The 13825-nt window shown below is 33.9% G+C and overlaps 1 protein-coding gene across 30 annotated transcripts in view; it reads right to left on the bottom strand.

Annotated features, from left to right (window-relative positions):
• Window positions 1-13825, bottom strand: part of CSPP1 (centrosome and spindle pole associated protein 1) — a 183702-nt gene that overhangs the window by 101551 nt on the left and 68326 nt on the right. For 29 of the 30 annotated variants that reach the window (XR_013367216.1, XR_013367218.1, XR_013367219.1 and 26 more), the window contains 2 exons: window positions 11852-11973; window positions 11433-11511 (listed from right to left, as the gene is read on the bottom strand). The exons of the other annotated variant lie outside the window; for it this stretch is intronic. Coding sequence is in view for 21 of the 29 variants with exons in the window: in XM_077876701.1 (XP_077732827.1) it covers window positions 11433-11511; window positions 11852-11973 (201 nt within the window). In the remaining 8 variants the exon portion in view is untranslated. The remainder of the gene's footprint in view (window positions 1-11432; window positions 11512-11851; window positions 11974-13825) is intronic. 30 annotated transcript variants of the gene reach the window in all.

Consider the following 13825-nt stretch of genomic DNA (forward strand, 5'->3'; position numbering starts at 1 on the left):
TATATCACAATTTTATACTTTGTAATGTGGCATTCAGAAAAACAAAATAGAAGAATGACAACTTAAAAACAACTACACTAGAACCCGGTTCATGACTAACAATAAATGGACATGAAGGATCTTACAGAAATGAGTATTCTAAAACTGGGAAACAGGGATCCCTGGGTGGCGCAGCGGTTTGCCGCCTGCCTTTGGCCCAGGGCACGATCCTGGAGATCCGGGATCGAATCCTACATCGGGCTCCCGGTGCATGGAGCCTGCTTCTCCCTCTGCCTGTGTCTCTGCGCCTCTCTCTCTCTGTGACTATCATAAATAAATTTAAAAAAATTAAAAAATAAGAGAAGTATTAATTTATTAAAAAAATAAAAAATAAATAAAACTGGGAAACCCTTCCATGATGGCAAAGTAGGAACCTTTAAAAATCTGCTACCCCATTAAAATATTGAAAACATTGTTAAAAATTGTCAAGATCAACTTTTTTATAATTCTGAAAATTAATGAAAGGCTTGCAACAATCCAAGAAGAATTATAAAAAATTAAAAAATAAAAACTTTCATTAAGAACAATAATATTTATGGCATCTGAACCTGCCCCTTCCCATTCAACTTCTGCCTAGCTTACTGAAGCCATAAAATACAACAGCCTGTCACAGAAGGCAGCTATAAAAATCAGCAGCCCACAGCCAATGGAAATGTAAAACAGGTTTGGAGCTCCCCAAACAGCCAATCTCTAACAAATGTGACCTTTGACCTATCTGGAAGCTCCCTGGAAGAGCACCATTCTTAAGGCCTGCCTTTATTTAATGCGTACTTAGAGCTTGCTCAGTATAAATGTTCTTATCATGAAGTATTTCTAGAAAACAATCAGCAGCAATTGTTCCACATTACAGTTACTGTGGCAGCAAAACCTGCGGAGCAAGCAAAAGGCTAACCACCACCGACAAAAATTTTTATTTTTTTAATTAGGGAAAAACATATCCATAGTGGCTTGGAAAACTAACATATTCTTATGAACCTAGAAAGCCACATGCATATGCAGAGCTTCACAGATACCCAGAAAATCTGTGAGAAAAAAAAAAAAAAAAATCTGTGAGAACATTCTAATCTTTCCTTCTGGCTGGTATTGAGAAGGAAGTAAAGGCTAAAACTGAGATGAAAACTGCTGGAGTATTGTACTGAACATGCCCCAATACAAAAACAGAACACTTAGGGATCCCTGGGTGGCCCAGCGGTTTAGCGCCTGCCTTTGGCCCGGGGCATGATCCTGGAGACCCAGGATCGAATCCCACATCGGGCTCCCGGTGCATGGAGCCTGCTTCTCCCTCTGCCTATGTCTCTGCTTCTCTCTCTCTCTGTGTGACTATCATAAATAAATAAAAATTTATTAAAAAAAAAAATACAGAACACTTAACAACGATTATTAGACATTTATTTTAAGTCATTTAAGGAAATTTAAGCCCTTTAAGACAATCTCTGTCCAGTCATAACCGATTAAGCTAACTCAGCAGAGGCATCAATAGTCACACATGACAAATAATATAAACTTTACAGAATTAGTTCACAACAGTACTTTAAAAAGAACCACAATGACAAATAGCAACAACAATAAGCCTTAGGGAAATGAGAAAATCTGATTCCACAGTTGCCACATTTTATCTTTTTAAATGCCCAGTTTACAATTAACAAAAAAATTTTATGTGAGACTAACAAAAGAATAGGGAAGTATGGACCATATACAGGAAAAAGAAATCAGTCAATACAAACTGTCCTTGGGGAACCCTACATGTTGGACTTATTGGACAAAGACTCTGAATGAGGTATTACAAGTATCTTGGAAAAACTAAAGAAAACCATATCTAAAGAATTAAAGGAAAGTATAAGAACAGTGTTATACCAAATAAAGAATATCAACAAATTATTTTTTTAAAAAATGATATTACAGAGTTGGAAAGTACAAAAACTGAAAAGAAAATTTCAGTAGAGGGTCTCAACATCAGATTTTAGCAGGCAGAATAAATCATTGAATTTGAAGTTAAGTCACTTTAGATTACCCAGTCTGAAAAACACAAAGAAAAAGGTTAAAGAAAAATTAACAGAACTTCAGAGACCCTGTGGGACACCATCAAGTATATCAACATATACATAATAGGCATCTCAGAAAGAAAGGAGACAAAGAAAGGAACATAAAGAATGTCTGAATAACAGCTGAAAATTTCCAAAACTTGATGAAAAATATTAACACATCTAATAACTCATCAAATTCTAAGCAAGAAAACTCAGAGATCCATACATATATACATTATAGTCAATCTGCCTAAAGACAATGAGAGAACCTTGAAAATAGCAAGAAAATAACAAATCATCATGTACAAGGTATCTTTAATAAGATTAACAGGTCATCAGACACCATGAAGACCAGAAGGCAATGAGACGACATATTCAAAATGCTGACAGAAAATGAATTTTAACCAAGAATTCTACACCCAGGAAAACTATCCTTCAAAAATAAAAGCAAAATTAGAACATTAAAGCTAATCAGGCCTTTAATAAAAACTCAGAAAAGTTATCACTAACAGATACATCCTATAATAATGAATGTAGCACACTACATATTGTGATGAGGATACACCTGACAATAACTGCAGTAAACACAAAGAAATAAAGAACACCACTAACAGTAACTACAGGAAGACAAAGATAAAACATATCACAAATATATTCTTTTTTAAAGATTTTATTTATTTATTCATGAGAGACAGAGAGAGAGAGAGAGAGAGAGGCAGAGACACAGGCAGAGGGAGAAGCAGGTTCCATGCAGGAAGCCCAATGCGAAACTCGATCCCGGGACTTCAGGATCACACCCTGAGCCAAAAGCAGACGCTCAACCACTGAGCCACCCAGGCATCCCTACAAATATGTTTTTATTTGCAACTCTATTCTTTCTAACTTAAAAGGTAAATACACAAAGAAACAAACAAGAAAGGAAAAGAAAGAATTATAAAACTGTGCTGATGAGTTTAAATGTATAAAGATGTAATTTGTATGACAACAATGGCATAAAGGAAAAGGGAAGTAATGGCATTACAATGTAGAAAAAAATTTTTTTACTATTTTTCCCCCCCCCTTTTTTTTTTTCCCCCCCCAAATTTTTTTACTATTTTTAATATTGACCTTAAACTCAGTTCTTTTAAATTAACACAGTAATTTTAATCTGTAACAAAATACACACACACACACACACACACACACACACAAAAAAAACACAAAAATCATACTAAAAGGAATTAAAAAGGAATCCTATAAGATATTTAACATAAGGGGCTCCTGGGTGGCTCAGTCAGTTAAGCATCTAACTCTTGATTTCACTTAAGTCAATATTCAGAGTTCTGAGATCAAGCACCAAATCAGGCTCTGTGCTCAGCAGGGAGTCTGTTTCTCTCTCTTCCTCTCCTTCTGACCCTCCCCCAGCTAGTGGGCACACACTCTCTCAAATAAATAATATCTTTAAAAAATATTTAATATAAAAGAAGGCATTAATAGAGGAACAGAGAAACAAGAAAGATTTTTTAAAAATAGCCGACAAAAATTCTACCTTAATAAGAATTGTACTATATGTAAATTTAGGCAGAAGATAGCAGAAAAGGGTGGACTGAGGTTGTGGGGGTATACTTAGACTAGGATGCAGAAGTATGCTGTCTGCAGAGACACACTTTAAATTCAAATACACAAATAAACTGATGGTAAGACATGGAAAATTATATACCATGCAAGCTAACCCAAAAAAAAGAACAAGAGTAGCAACATTTATAACAGACAAAATACACTTCAGTTCAAAAACTGTTACTGGACACAAAAAGGAATCTTTTATACTGATAAAAGTTCAACTTATCATTAAGAGATAATAATGAAGGGGATCCCTGGGTGGCTCAGCGGTTTAGCATCTGCCTTTGGTCCAGGGAGTAATCCTGGAGTTCCGGGATCAAGTCTCATGTCAGGCTCCCGGCATGGAGCCTGCTTCTCCCTCCTCCTGTGTCTCTGCCTCTCTCTCTCTCTCTATGTCTATCATAAATAAATAAATCTTTAAAAAAAAAAAGAAAGAGATAATAATGATAAACATATATGTAACATAACTACAGAGACCTACATATAAAAAGCAAAAACAGAACTGAAGAGAGAAAAAGACAAATCAAAAATAGTCAGAGACTTCAGTACTTCACTTCAAATAATAGGACAATTGAACATCTGCATGGAAGGTCAACAAGGAAATACAGAAAATAAACAATACTACAAGCCAACTAGATCTAAGACACAATGATAGAATGATCCACTCCACAACAGAGTACATTCTTCTTCAGTCTATACAGAATTCTCCAGGACAGACCATATGTTAGGTTATAAAACAAGCCTCACTAAATTTAAAAGGATTGAAATTAAAAAAAAAAAAAAAAAAAGGATTGAAATCATACAGAGTATATTCTCCAACTGCAACAGAATTACATCAAAAATGAGTTAAAAAAGGAAATTTATAATTCTGTTGGGAATAAAACAATACACTCTAAAGTAACCAATACATCAATGAAGAAATCAAGAGAAATTGGAAAATACTTTGAGATGAATGAAAATGAAAAGACAACACGCAAAATGTCAGAGATGCTATGAACAACACTATACAAACAAATTAGATCAAATTAGATACCTAGATCAACATCATAGATATCATTGACACAGGTCAATCTTAGATACAAACTACCAAAACAAACACAAGAAAAAATCTTAAATAAACTGATGACAAGTAAAGACACTGAATTAGTAATAAAACAAAAAACTACCCACAAAGAAAAGACGAGAGCCAACTAGTTTCCTAATCAATTCTCCCACATTGAAAGAATTAACAACAATCTTTCCCAAACTCCAAAGTAAAATGGAAAATGGAAAAACACTTCCAACTAATTCTACTAGGCTAGTACTATCCTAATACCAAAATGAGACATGAAGAGGCACCTGAGTGGCTCAGTTGGTGGAGCATCCACCTCTTGATTTCAGCTCAGGTCATGATCTCAGAGTTGTGATCAGCACCCTGCCCTCCCTGGCCACCGGATGCCATGCTCAGCTCGGAGTCTACTTGAAATTCTTTCTTCTTCCTCTTTTTCCCTCCCCCCACCCACACTTTCACACTTGCATGTTCTCTCTCAAATAAAAACTTTAAAAACAACAATACTAAAAACAAAATCAGACATGAAAACAAAACTAAAGACTAATATCACTCATAAACATAGAGGCAACAATCCTTAAAAAAAATAAGCAAACTGAATAATCCAGCAACACATCATAAAAATTACACTTCATAACCAAGTGGGATTTATCACAAGAATTCCAGGTTGAGGGCAGCCCGGGTGGCTCAGCAGTTTAGCACCGCCTTCAGCCCAGGGCGTGACCCTGGAGACCTGGGATGGAGTCCCGCATCGGGCTCCGCATCAGGCTCCGTGGGAGGAGCCTGCTTCTCCCTCTGCCTGTGTCTCTGCCTCTCTTTCTCTCTGTGTCTCTCATGAATAAATAAATAAAATCTTAAAAAAAAAAAAAAAAAGAATTCCAGGTTGATTTAATATATGAAATGAATCAATATAATACACCCTATTAGTAGAATAAAGAACAAAACCACTGAAGCATCTCAATAGATGCAGAAAAAGCATCTGGCAAAATTCAACTTCTAATTTAGAAATATGCTGAAATATGTATGCTAAATACATTTATAATGGAAACAAACAACAAAAAATAGAAGAAAACTTCCTCAAGCTGATAAAGGCAATTACAAAAAACCCATAACTAACATCACAATTAATGGTTAAAGACTAAACAAATGCCTATAAGATAAAGGAAAAAGTAAAATTATCTTCATTACTGATGATGTAATCATGCATGCAGAAAATGCCAAGAAATCCACTAAAAACTGTTAGAACTAAGAGTTTAGCAAAGTTGCAGGATATAAGATCAATATACAAAGTTCAACTGTACTTCTACAAACTAGCATGAATAATAGGGAAATGAAATTAAGAGAACAATTCCATTCACAACACCTAAGAGTGTTAAATACTTTGAAATAGGGATGCCTGGGTGGCTCAGTGGTTGAGCATCTGCCCTCAACTTAGGGCATGATCCCAGGGTCCTTGAGATAGAGTCTCACATCGAGTTCCCCACAGGGAACCTACTTCTCCCTCTGTGTGTCTCATGAATAAATAAAAACCTTTTTAAAATTAATAAATAAATAAATACTTTGAAATCAATTAAGCAGAAGTTAAGCAGTGTAAAAGTTACAAAATATCACTGGAAGAAATTTTAAAACCCCAAATAATTTTATAAAGACATCCCACATTCATGGATTAGAGACTTAATAATGTTAAGATATAAAAGTAAACCATAAAGAAATAGAAAGCCTGAAAAGACCTATAACTAGTAAGGAAACTGAATCACTAATCAAAAATTACCCTGATATCCAAAACGAAAAGGACGCTATAAGAAAACTACAGGTCAATATTGCCTGTGGCCACTGATGTAAAAATCCTCAATAAAATACTAGCAAGCCAAATTCAAAAGCCTATTAAAAGAATCAAGCACCATGATTAAAGGGGGATTTATTCCTGGAATACAAGAATGATTAACATACAAAAATCAATATGCCACATTAATAGAATGAAGTGAGAAAAAAAATGACCATCTCAATTGACGCAGAAAAATGATTAAAAAGTTAACAATCTTTCATGATAAAAGCACTCAACAAGCTAGCAATAAACTACCTCAACATAATAAATGCCATATTTAAAAGACTGAAAGCTTTTCCTCTAAGATCAGGAACAAGGCAAAAGTACCCACTTTCTACTTTTTTTGAACATAGTACAGGAAGTTCTAACCAGAGCACTTAGGATAGAAAAACAAGTAAAAGGCACCCAAATTGGAATGTAAGAAATAAATCTCTGTTCATTGATGATGTATGTTACATATAGAAAACCCTAACGATTCCACACACAAAAAATACCAGTTAGTAAAACAAATTCAGCAATGGTAGGATACAAAGTTAACACACAAAAACCAGTTGCATTCAATACACAATGAATAATCTGAAAAGGAAATTACAAAAACAATTCCATTTATAATAACATCAAACAGAATAGAATACTTAGGAATTAAGTAAACCACAGTGTGAAAGACTTGTACAAACACTGAAAACTACAAAACGCTACTGAAACAAATTAAATAAGACATTAATAAATGGAAAAGTACCCCATTCATGGATTAGAAGGTTTAATATTACTAAGATGTCAATACTACCCAAAGTGATGTGCAGATTTGATGCAAATCTTATCTAAATCTCAATGATACTTTTGCAGAAATAGAAAAACTCTTACTAAGATTTTATTCTCTCAAGTAATTCCAAATAGTCAAAAAAAATTTTGAAAAAGAACAAGCTACAGAACTCATACCTCCTGATTTTAAAACTTACCACAAAGCTACAGTAATCAAAACAGCATGGTACTGGCATATAGAAAGACATAGAGAACAAATGAATAGAGAGCTCAGAACTAAATACATTCATGTAAAGTAAAATAATTTTTGCAAGGGTGCCATGACCATACACAATAGGAAAAGGATAGTCTTTTCAACAAATGATGCTAAGAAAATGATATTCACAAGCAAAGAATGAAGCTGGACTCTTAACACTTAATACCAAAGTTAATTCAAAATGGATTAAAATCCTCAAAGTAAGACCCAAAAATTATAAAACTCTTAGAAGAAAATATAGAGCCAAAGCTTCAAAATATTAGATTTGGCAATAATTTCTTGGATAAAAAAAGAAAAAATAGGCAAATTAAACTTCATGAAGATTAAAAATGTGTATGCATCTATAGTGTTGCTAGACACTACCAAGAGAGTAAAAAGGCAACACAATGAGTAGGGGAAAATATTTGCAAATCATATATCTGATAAGGAATTAATATCCACAATATATAGAGAACTCTTAAAATTCATCAACAGAAAAAACAAATCACCCAATTAAAAAATGAACTATTAAGGACTTAAATAGACATTTCTTCAAAGAAGACAGACAAATGGTCAATAAGCACATAAAACTTCAGTCAACATTAGTAATTGTAAGGAAATGCAAATCAAAAGTACAGTAAGATAACACTTCATTAGGGTGGCTATTATCAAATAAAACAAAAATAACAAGTGTCGGTGAAGAGGTGGAGAAACTGGAACCCTAATGTAGAGCTGATGGAAATGAAAAATAGTACTGCTGCAGTAGAATACAATACGGTGGTTACCCAACAGATAATTACCATATGATCCACCAATTTCACTTCTGGGTATATACTCAAAAAAACAGAAAGCAGAGTCTAGAAAAGACACTTGTAAAAAAAATAAAAAATAAAAAATAAATAAAAATAAAAATAAAAAATAAAAAAAATAAAAAAATAAAGACACTTGTACACCCACATTCACAACTGCATATTCGCAACAGAAAAACATAGAAGCAACCCAAGTGCCCACTGATGGATGAACTGGATAAACAAAATGTGGTATCTACATACAATTAAGTATTACTCTCAGCCTTTTGAAGAAAGTCTGACTTGTATCACAACATGGATTAACCTTGATACATTATAGTAAGTAAAATCACCAGACACAAAAGGAGGAGTAACATGATTTGACTTCTATGAGGTATCTAAAGTAGTTGCAATCATAGAGACAGAAAGGGGCAGAAGGGGGAATAGAGAAATGTTTAACAGGTACAGTTAGTTTTACAAAATGAAAAGAGTTCCAGGTGGTGGTGATGGTTGCACAATATGAATGTACTTAATAACATTGAACTACACACTTAAAATGCTTAAAATGGTAATTTTGTTTGTGTATTTTACTACAATAAAGAAATTGAAAAAATATATTAAACAGATCTATAGATTCCATATAATCTGTACCAAAATCTCAACTGACATTTTGCATAAATCGACAAGCTTATCCTAAAATTCACATTGAAATGCGAAGGACCAGCAACAGCAAAAGCAATCCTGGAAAAGAAAAATAAATTTGGGGAACTCATACTTCCCTAATTTCAAAACTTGCTATAGTACTACAATAATCAATATTCCTGGCATAAGGGTAGACACATAGATGATTGGAACAGAATACAGAATCCCAGAAACAGACTCACATAAATACATGTCCAGTGAATTTTGACAAAGATGCAAAAGCAATTCAATAAAGGACAAATAATCTTGCTAACAAATGGTGCTGGGCACCACTGGACACCCAAAGGAGAAAGAAAGAAAGAAAGAAAAGAAGAAAAAAAGAAAAGAAAGAAAAGAAAAGAACAGAAAAAAAAAAGAAAAGAAAAGAAAAAAAAAGAAAAAAAAAAGAAAAGAAAAAAGACCTTCAATCTAAGCCTCATATCTTACCTAAAAATTAACTCAGAATGGATCATGGACTTAAACAAAAAACTACAAAACTTTAAGGGGAAGAAAAAAAAAAAAAATCTTTGGGATGTAGGCCTAGAAAAAGAATATTAGACTTGACACTGAAAATATGATACATAAAAGAAAAAACTGATAAGTTGAGCTTGATTAAAAATTTAAAACTTTTGCTCTCTGCAACATGCTACTCAAAGGATGAAGATAAGCTGTAGGGTAAGAGAAAATATTTGCACACCATGTATCTGATAAAGCACTAGTATTTAGGATATATCAAGAATCCTCAAAAACTCAATAGTTAGAAAAACAACAACTACTCCAATTTAAAATGTGTTAAAAAAACAGGGCGCCTGGCTGGCTCAGTCAGTAGGGTATGTGACTCTTGATCTCAGGGTCATGAATTCAAGCCCCACATTGGGCATGGAGCCTATTTAAAAAAAAAAAAAGTAAAATAAAATGTCTAAAAAAAATCAAGAAACATTTCATTAAAGATTTATAGATAGCAAATACATGAAAAGATGTTAAGCATCATCATTATTAGAGAAATATAAATTAAACCCCCCATGATCTATCATTACACACATATCAAAGTGCCATAAACAAAAGTCATGATACCAAATGCTGGTAAAGACGTAATGAAACCAAATTCTGAATACACTGCCAATACAAATGTGAATTGGTACAGTCTCTGTGAAAAGTCTGGCAGTTTCTTATAAAACTTAAGTTATAACTACCATATAACCCAAAATAATACTCCTGACCAATTTTCCTAAAGAACCAAAGACTATGTTCATGCAAAACCTATACATGAATATTTATAGCCACTCTATTCATACTAATTTAGATGTCCTTCAACAATGTACCACAAACTGTGGTATAAACATACCATGAAATGCTACTCAGCAATAAGAACAAACAATTTATACATGCAACTACTTGATGAATCCCTAGGGAATTATGATTTTAAAAAGTCAACCTCAAAAGGTTACATAAATGATTCCATATTTACATAGCATTTTTTAATGACATTAAAGACATGCAGACAGATTAGCTGTCCCTAGTGGAGGGAGGGAATAGGGGCAGGAAGGAATTAGGTATGGCTGAAAAGGGCATTATAATGGATCCTCGTGATGATGGTAGTGTTCTGTATCTTGACTGTATCCAATGTCATATATTTGGGCTGTTATTGTTCCACAGTTTTACAAGAACTTAGCATTAGAAACTAGGTTAAAGGTACACAAGATGTCTCTATATAATTTCTTATAATTCCATCATGGGAATCTATAATATCTCTAATAAAAAGTTTAATTTTGGTATCCCTGGATGGCTCAGAGGTTTAGCGCCTGCCTTCAGCCTAAGGTGTGGTCATGGAGGCCTGGGATCGAGTCCCGCATCGGGCTCCCTGCATGGAGCCTGCTTCTCCCTCTGCCTGTGTCTCTGTCTCTCTCTCTTTCTGTCTCTCATGAATAAATAAATAAAATCTTTAAAAAAAAAAAAAGTTTAATTTTAAATAATACTATAAAATATACTTATTGACATGGAAAAGGGGTTTATGATATATTGTTACTTTTAAAAGAACAGTATACATAATATAACATGATTTGGTGTACAGTGTGTGTATGATTTGTGACAACATAAGAAGATTTCCTGGGGGAAGAAAAAAAGAAAGACTTACTGAATGCTTAGATACACCTATCACTGAATGAATGGGATTTCAGGTGATTTCAACTTTTTGCATATGCTTCTTTGTATTATTATTTATCAGTAATATGTATGCATGACTTTTCTAAGTGAAAGTGAGATTACTCTTAATTTTTTAAATGTACTATGAAACACTGACTTAAAAGCAATACATGAACATACTGGTTATGCAATAATTGACAAATTAAGTTACACCTGTTCTGAAGGGAAAAAATAATATAGGTTCTATGAAAGACAAATTATTTTGAAAGAAATTATTTTAATAACTTACATAATAGGCTGTGCTGGCTGGTGGGTGACAGGAGCACTAACATAAGCTGCAGGCTGTACTCCCATCATTCCTGAACCATCTTAAAAGAAAACAAATTTATTTCAGAGTATCCATTTATCAACACTTTATTCCTAAAGAAAAAATCACATATTGAATACTATCTAAGGGAAAAATTTCATATTTCCTTCTCAGGAGTTAGCAAAGAACATTGCAAGAAACCACAAAATAGATATTTCTTAAAGCTAAATAAAAAAACAACTATGAAATATAGCTGAGTTTTAAACTGGGCGTTTTTAAGTCAATAAATATGTAATATTTGAATTAAGTAAAGCTGTGGCTTTAACTTATTTTTGCTAACATTAAATAATTTTCCTGACTGAACCACCAGAAAAAAAATGTTTAACCTATAGATAACTTACAATAAGCAAGACTGGGATCCAAAGTATTCCTGGCCCCATAAAAATAGTATGCATCATCATAAGGAGTACGATAGTTAGTAGCCAGAGGTGGTAGCAGGGGAGGAGGTGGCAGAGGTGCAATCCTATATCAAAAAAAAAAAGGGGGGGGGACTTTTCTCATATTTCATTGCATTTTTAAATCAAAACATAATTCTTTTGCACAATTTTGCTGAAAATCTAATTGCTGCTTTGAAAAGGCCACCATCTTGTTTTAATCTCTTATCAAAAATTAGGATTCAAAAGCAAAATATTCTACCAAATTTCAGAATTTAAGGTATAACATATATAAGATGAAAACTTTGAATTATAATAATCAATTAATATCTAATTAACATATATATATATATTATATGCCAGTATTGAACAAACATGGTCCCTGTCCCTCATAAATAATACAGAAATAAACAGGCAGTTACAGCACAGTATGTGAAACAATACAAACAGACACAGGGTGCCGTAGGAACATGGAACAGGGACATTTCAATCATATGGGGAAAAGAGGAAAGAAGTAGTAAGGCTTTCTAGAAAAGACAATGCTTTGGGATGCCTCGGTGGCTCAGTGGTTGAGCATCTGCCTGCGGCTCAGGGCATGATCCTGGGATCTGGGATGGAATCCTGCATCAAGTTCCCTGCGAGGAGCCTGCTTCTCCCTCTGCCTGTGTCTCTGCCTCTCTTTCTCTCTCTCGAATGAATGAATGAATGAATGAATGACAATGCTTCAGCCATGTTGGTGGAGTCACAGAGAAGGATAGTGCAAGAAGAAAAGGCAAAGTATAAACAGGATTAAAAATAGTTCCATTTGACTGAGGGGAAAGGGCCTATTTTTTTTAACTCTAAAATAATTTATTGTTCTTTCAAAGGTAAGTCTGCCATAATGTGAAAGAGAAGCCACTTAAATATCAACAGTAAAGAATGGACATAATGCTTTGTATCTCATAAAGTTAAAGCTTCTAAAAACCTCTACTTCAGCACTTGATTGATTAGGAAAATCTCTATTTGCATCAAGGCAATATTTTCCAATAGTAAAAAATGGAAAAGGCAAATTCCTTTAGATGACCAGAAAAAGAAAAGGAGACATCTTAGAATGTCTTCCCTCTTGAGTCTATCTTCACAGGTTATCCCTTGTTGTATACTTCAAAATAATTTTGAAGAGCTAAGAAGGCATTAAAGTTCTCTCCAGTCATTGATATTTTTCACACTTTACTGGTAACTCAATGTGTCTAACCTTACTAAGTGTTGCCTGGATATGTCAACAAAGCAGTTGAGAAACCGCTATGAAAGGAAACCAACCGCCAACATCATTATATCTTAAATTTGGATAGAGATTTATATAGAATTTTTTTTTAAGATTTTATTTATTTATTCATGATAGACATAGAGAGAGAGAGAGAGAGAGGCAGAGACACAGGCAGAGGGAGAAGCAGGCTCCATGCAGGGAGCCCGATGCGGGACTCGATCCTGGAACTCCAGGATCACGCCCTGGACCAAAGGCAGGAGCCAAACCGCTGAGCCACCCAGGGATCCCTGAGATTCATATAGAATTTGACCTTCACAACAACTCTGTAAATGTAGGAAAGAAAAAAAAAAGACTACTATTTCACTTTTACAAATAAAAAAACAGAAGTTTAAAAGAGGTGTGGTATTCCCAAAATCCAGACAGTGGAGCCAACTATTTTAATCCCTAAACCAATGCAGAGACCATCATACCATGCTCTGTAATTTCAATCTTACCTAGTGCTTTAAGTCAGGGAGTCATTAGATCAAACAAACAAAACACCTAATAAACACGGTACACACAGTGCTACAATTTGTTAGTAAATAAAAGATAAGATCAAGTCCTACTGAAAGAAAGTATAGCATAGGAAATATCAATATTAAAAAGGAAAAACACCTAATTAAACACATTCCTATAATTAATACATTAATAGTAAACAA

This window comes from Canis aureus, chromosome 28 (assembly GCF_053574225.1).
Source record: "Canis aureus isolate CA01 chromosome 28, VMU_Caureus_v.1.0, whole genome shotgun sequence".
NCBI lineage: Eukaryota > Metazoa > Chordata > Mammalia > Carnivora > Canidae > Canis > Canis aureus.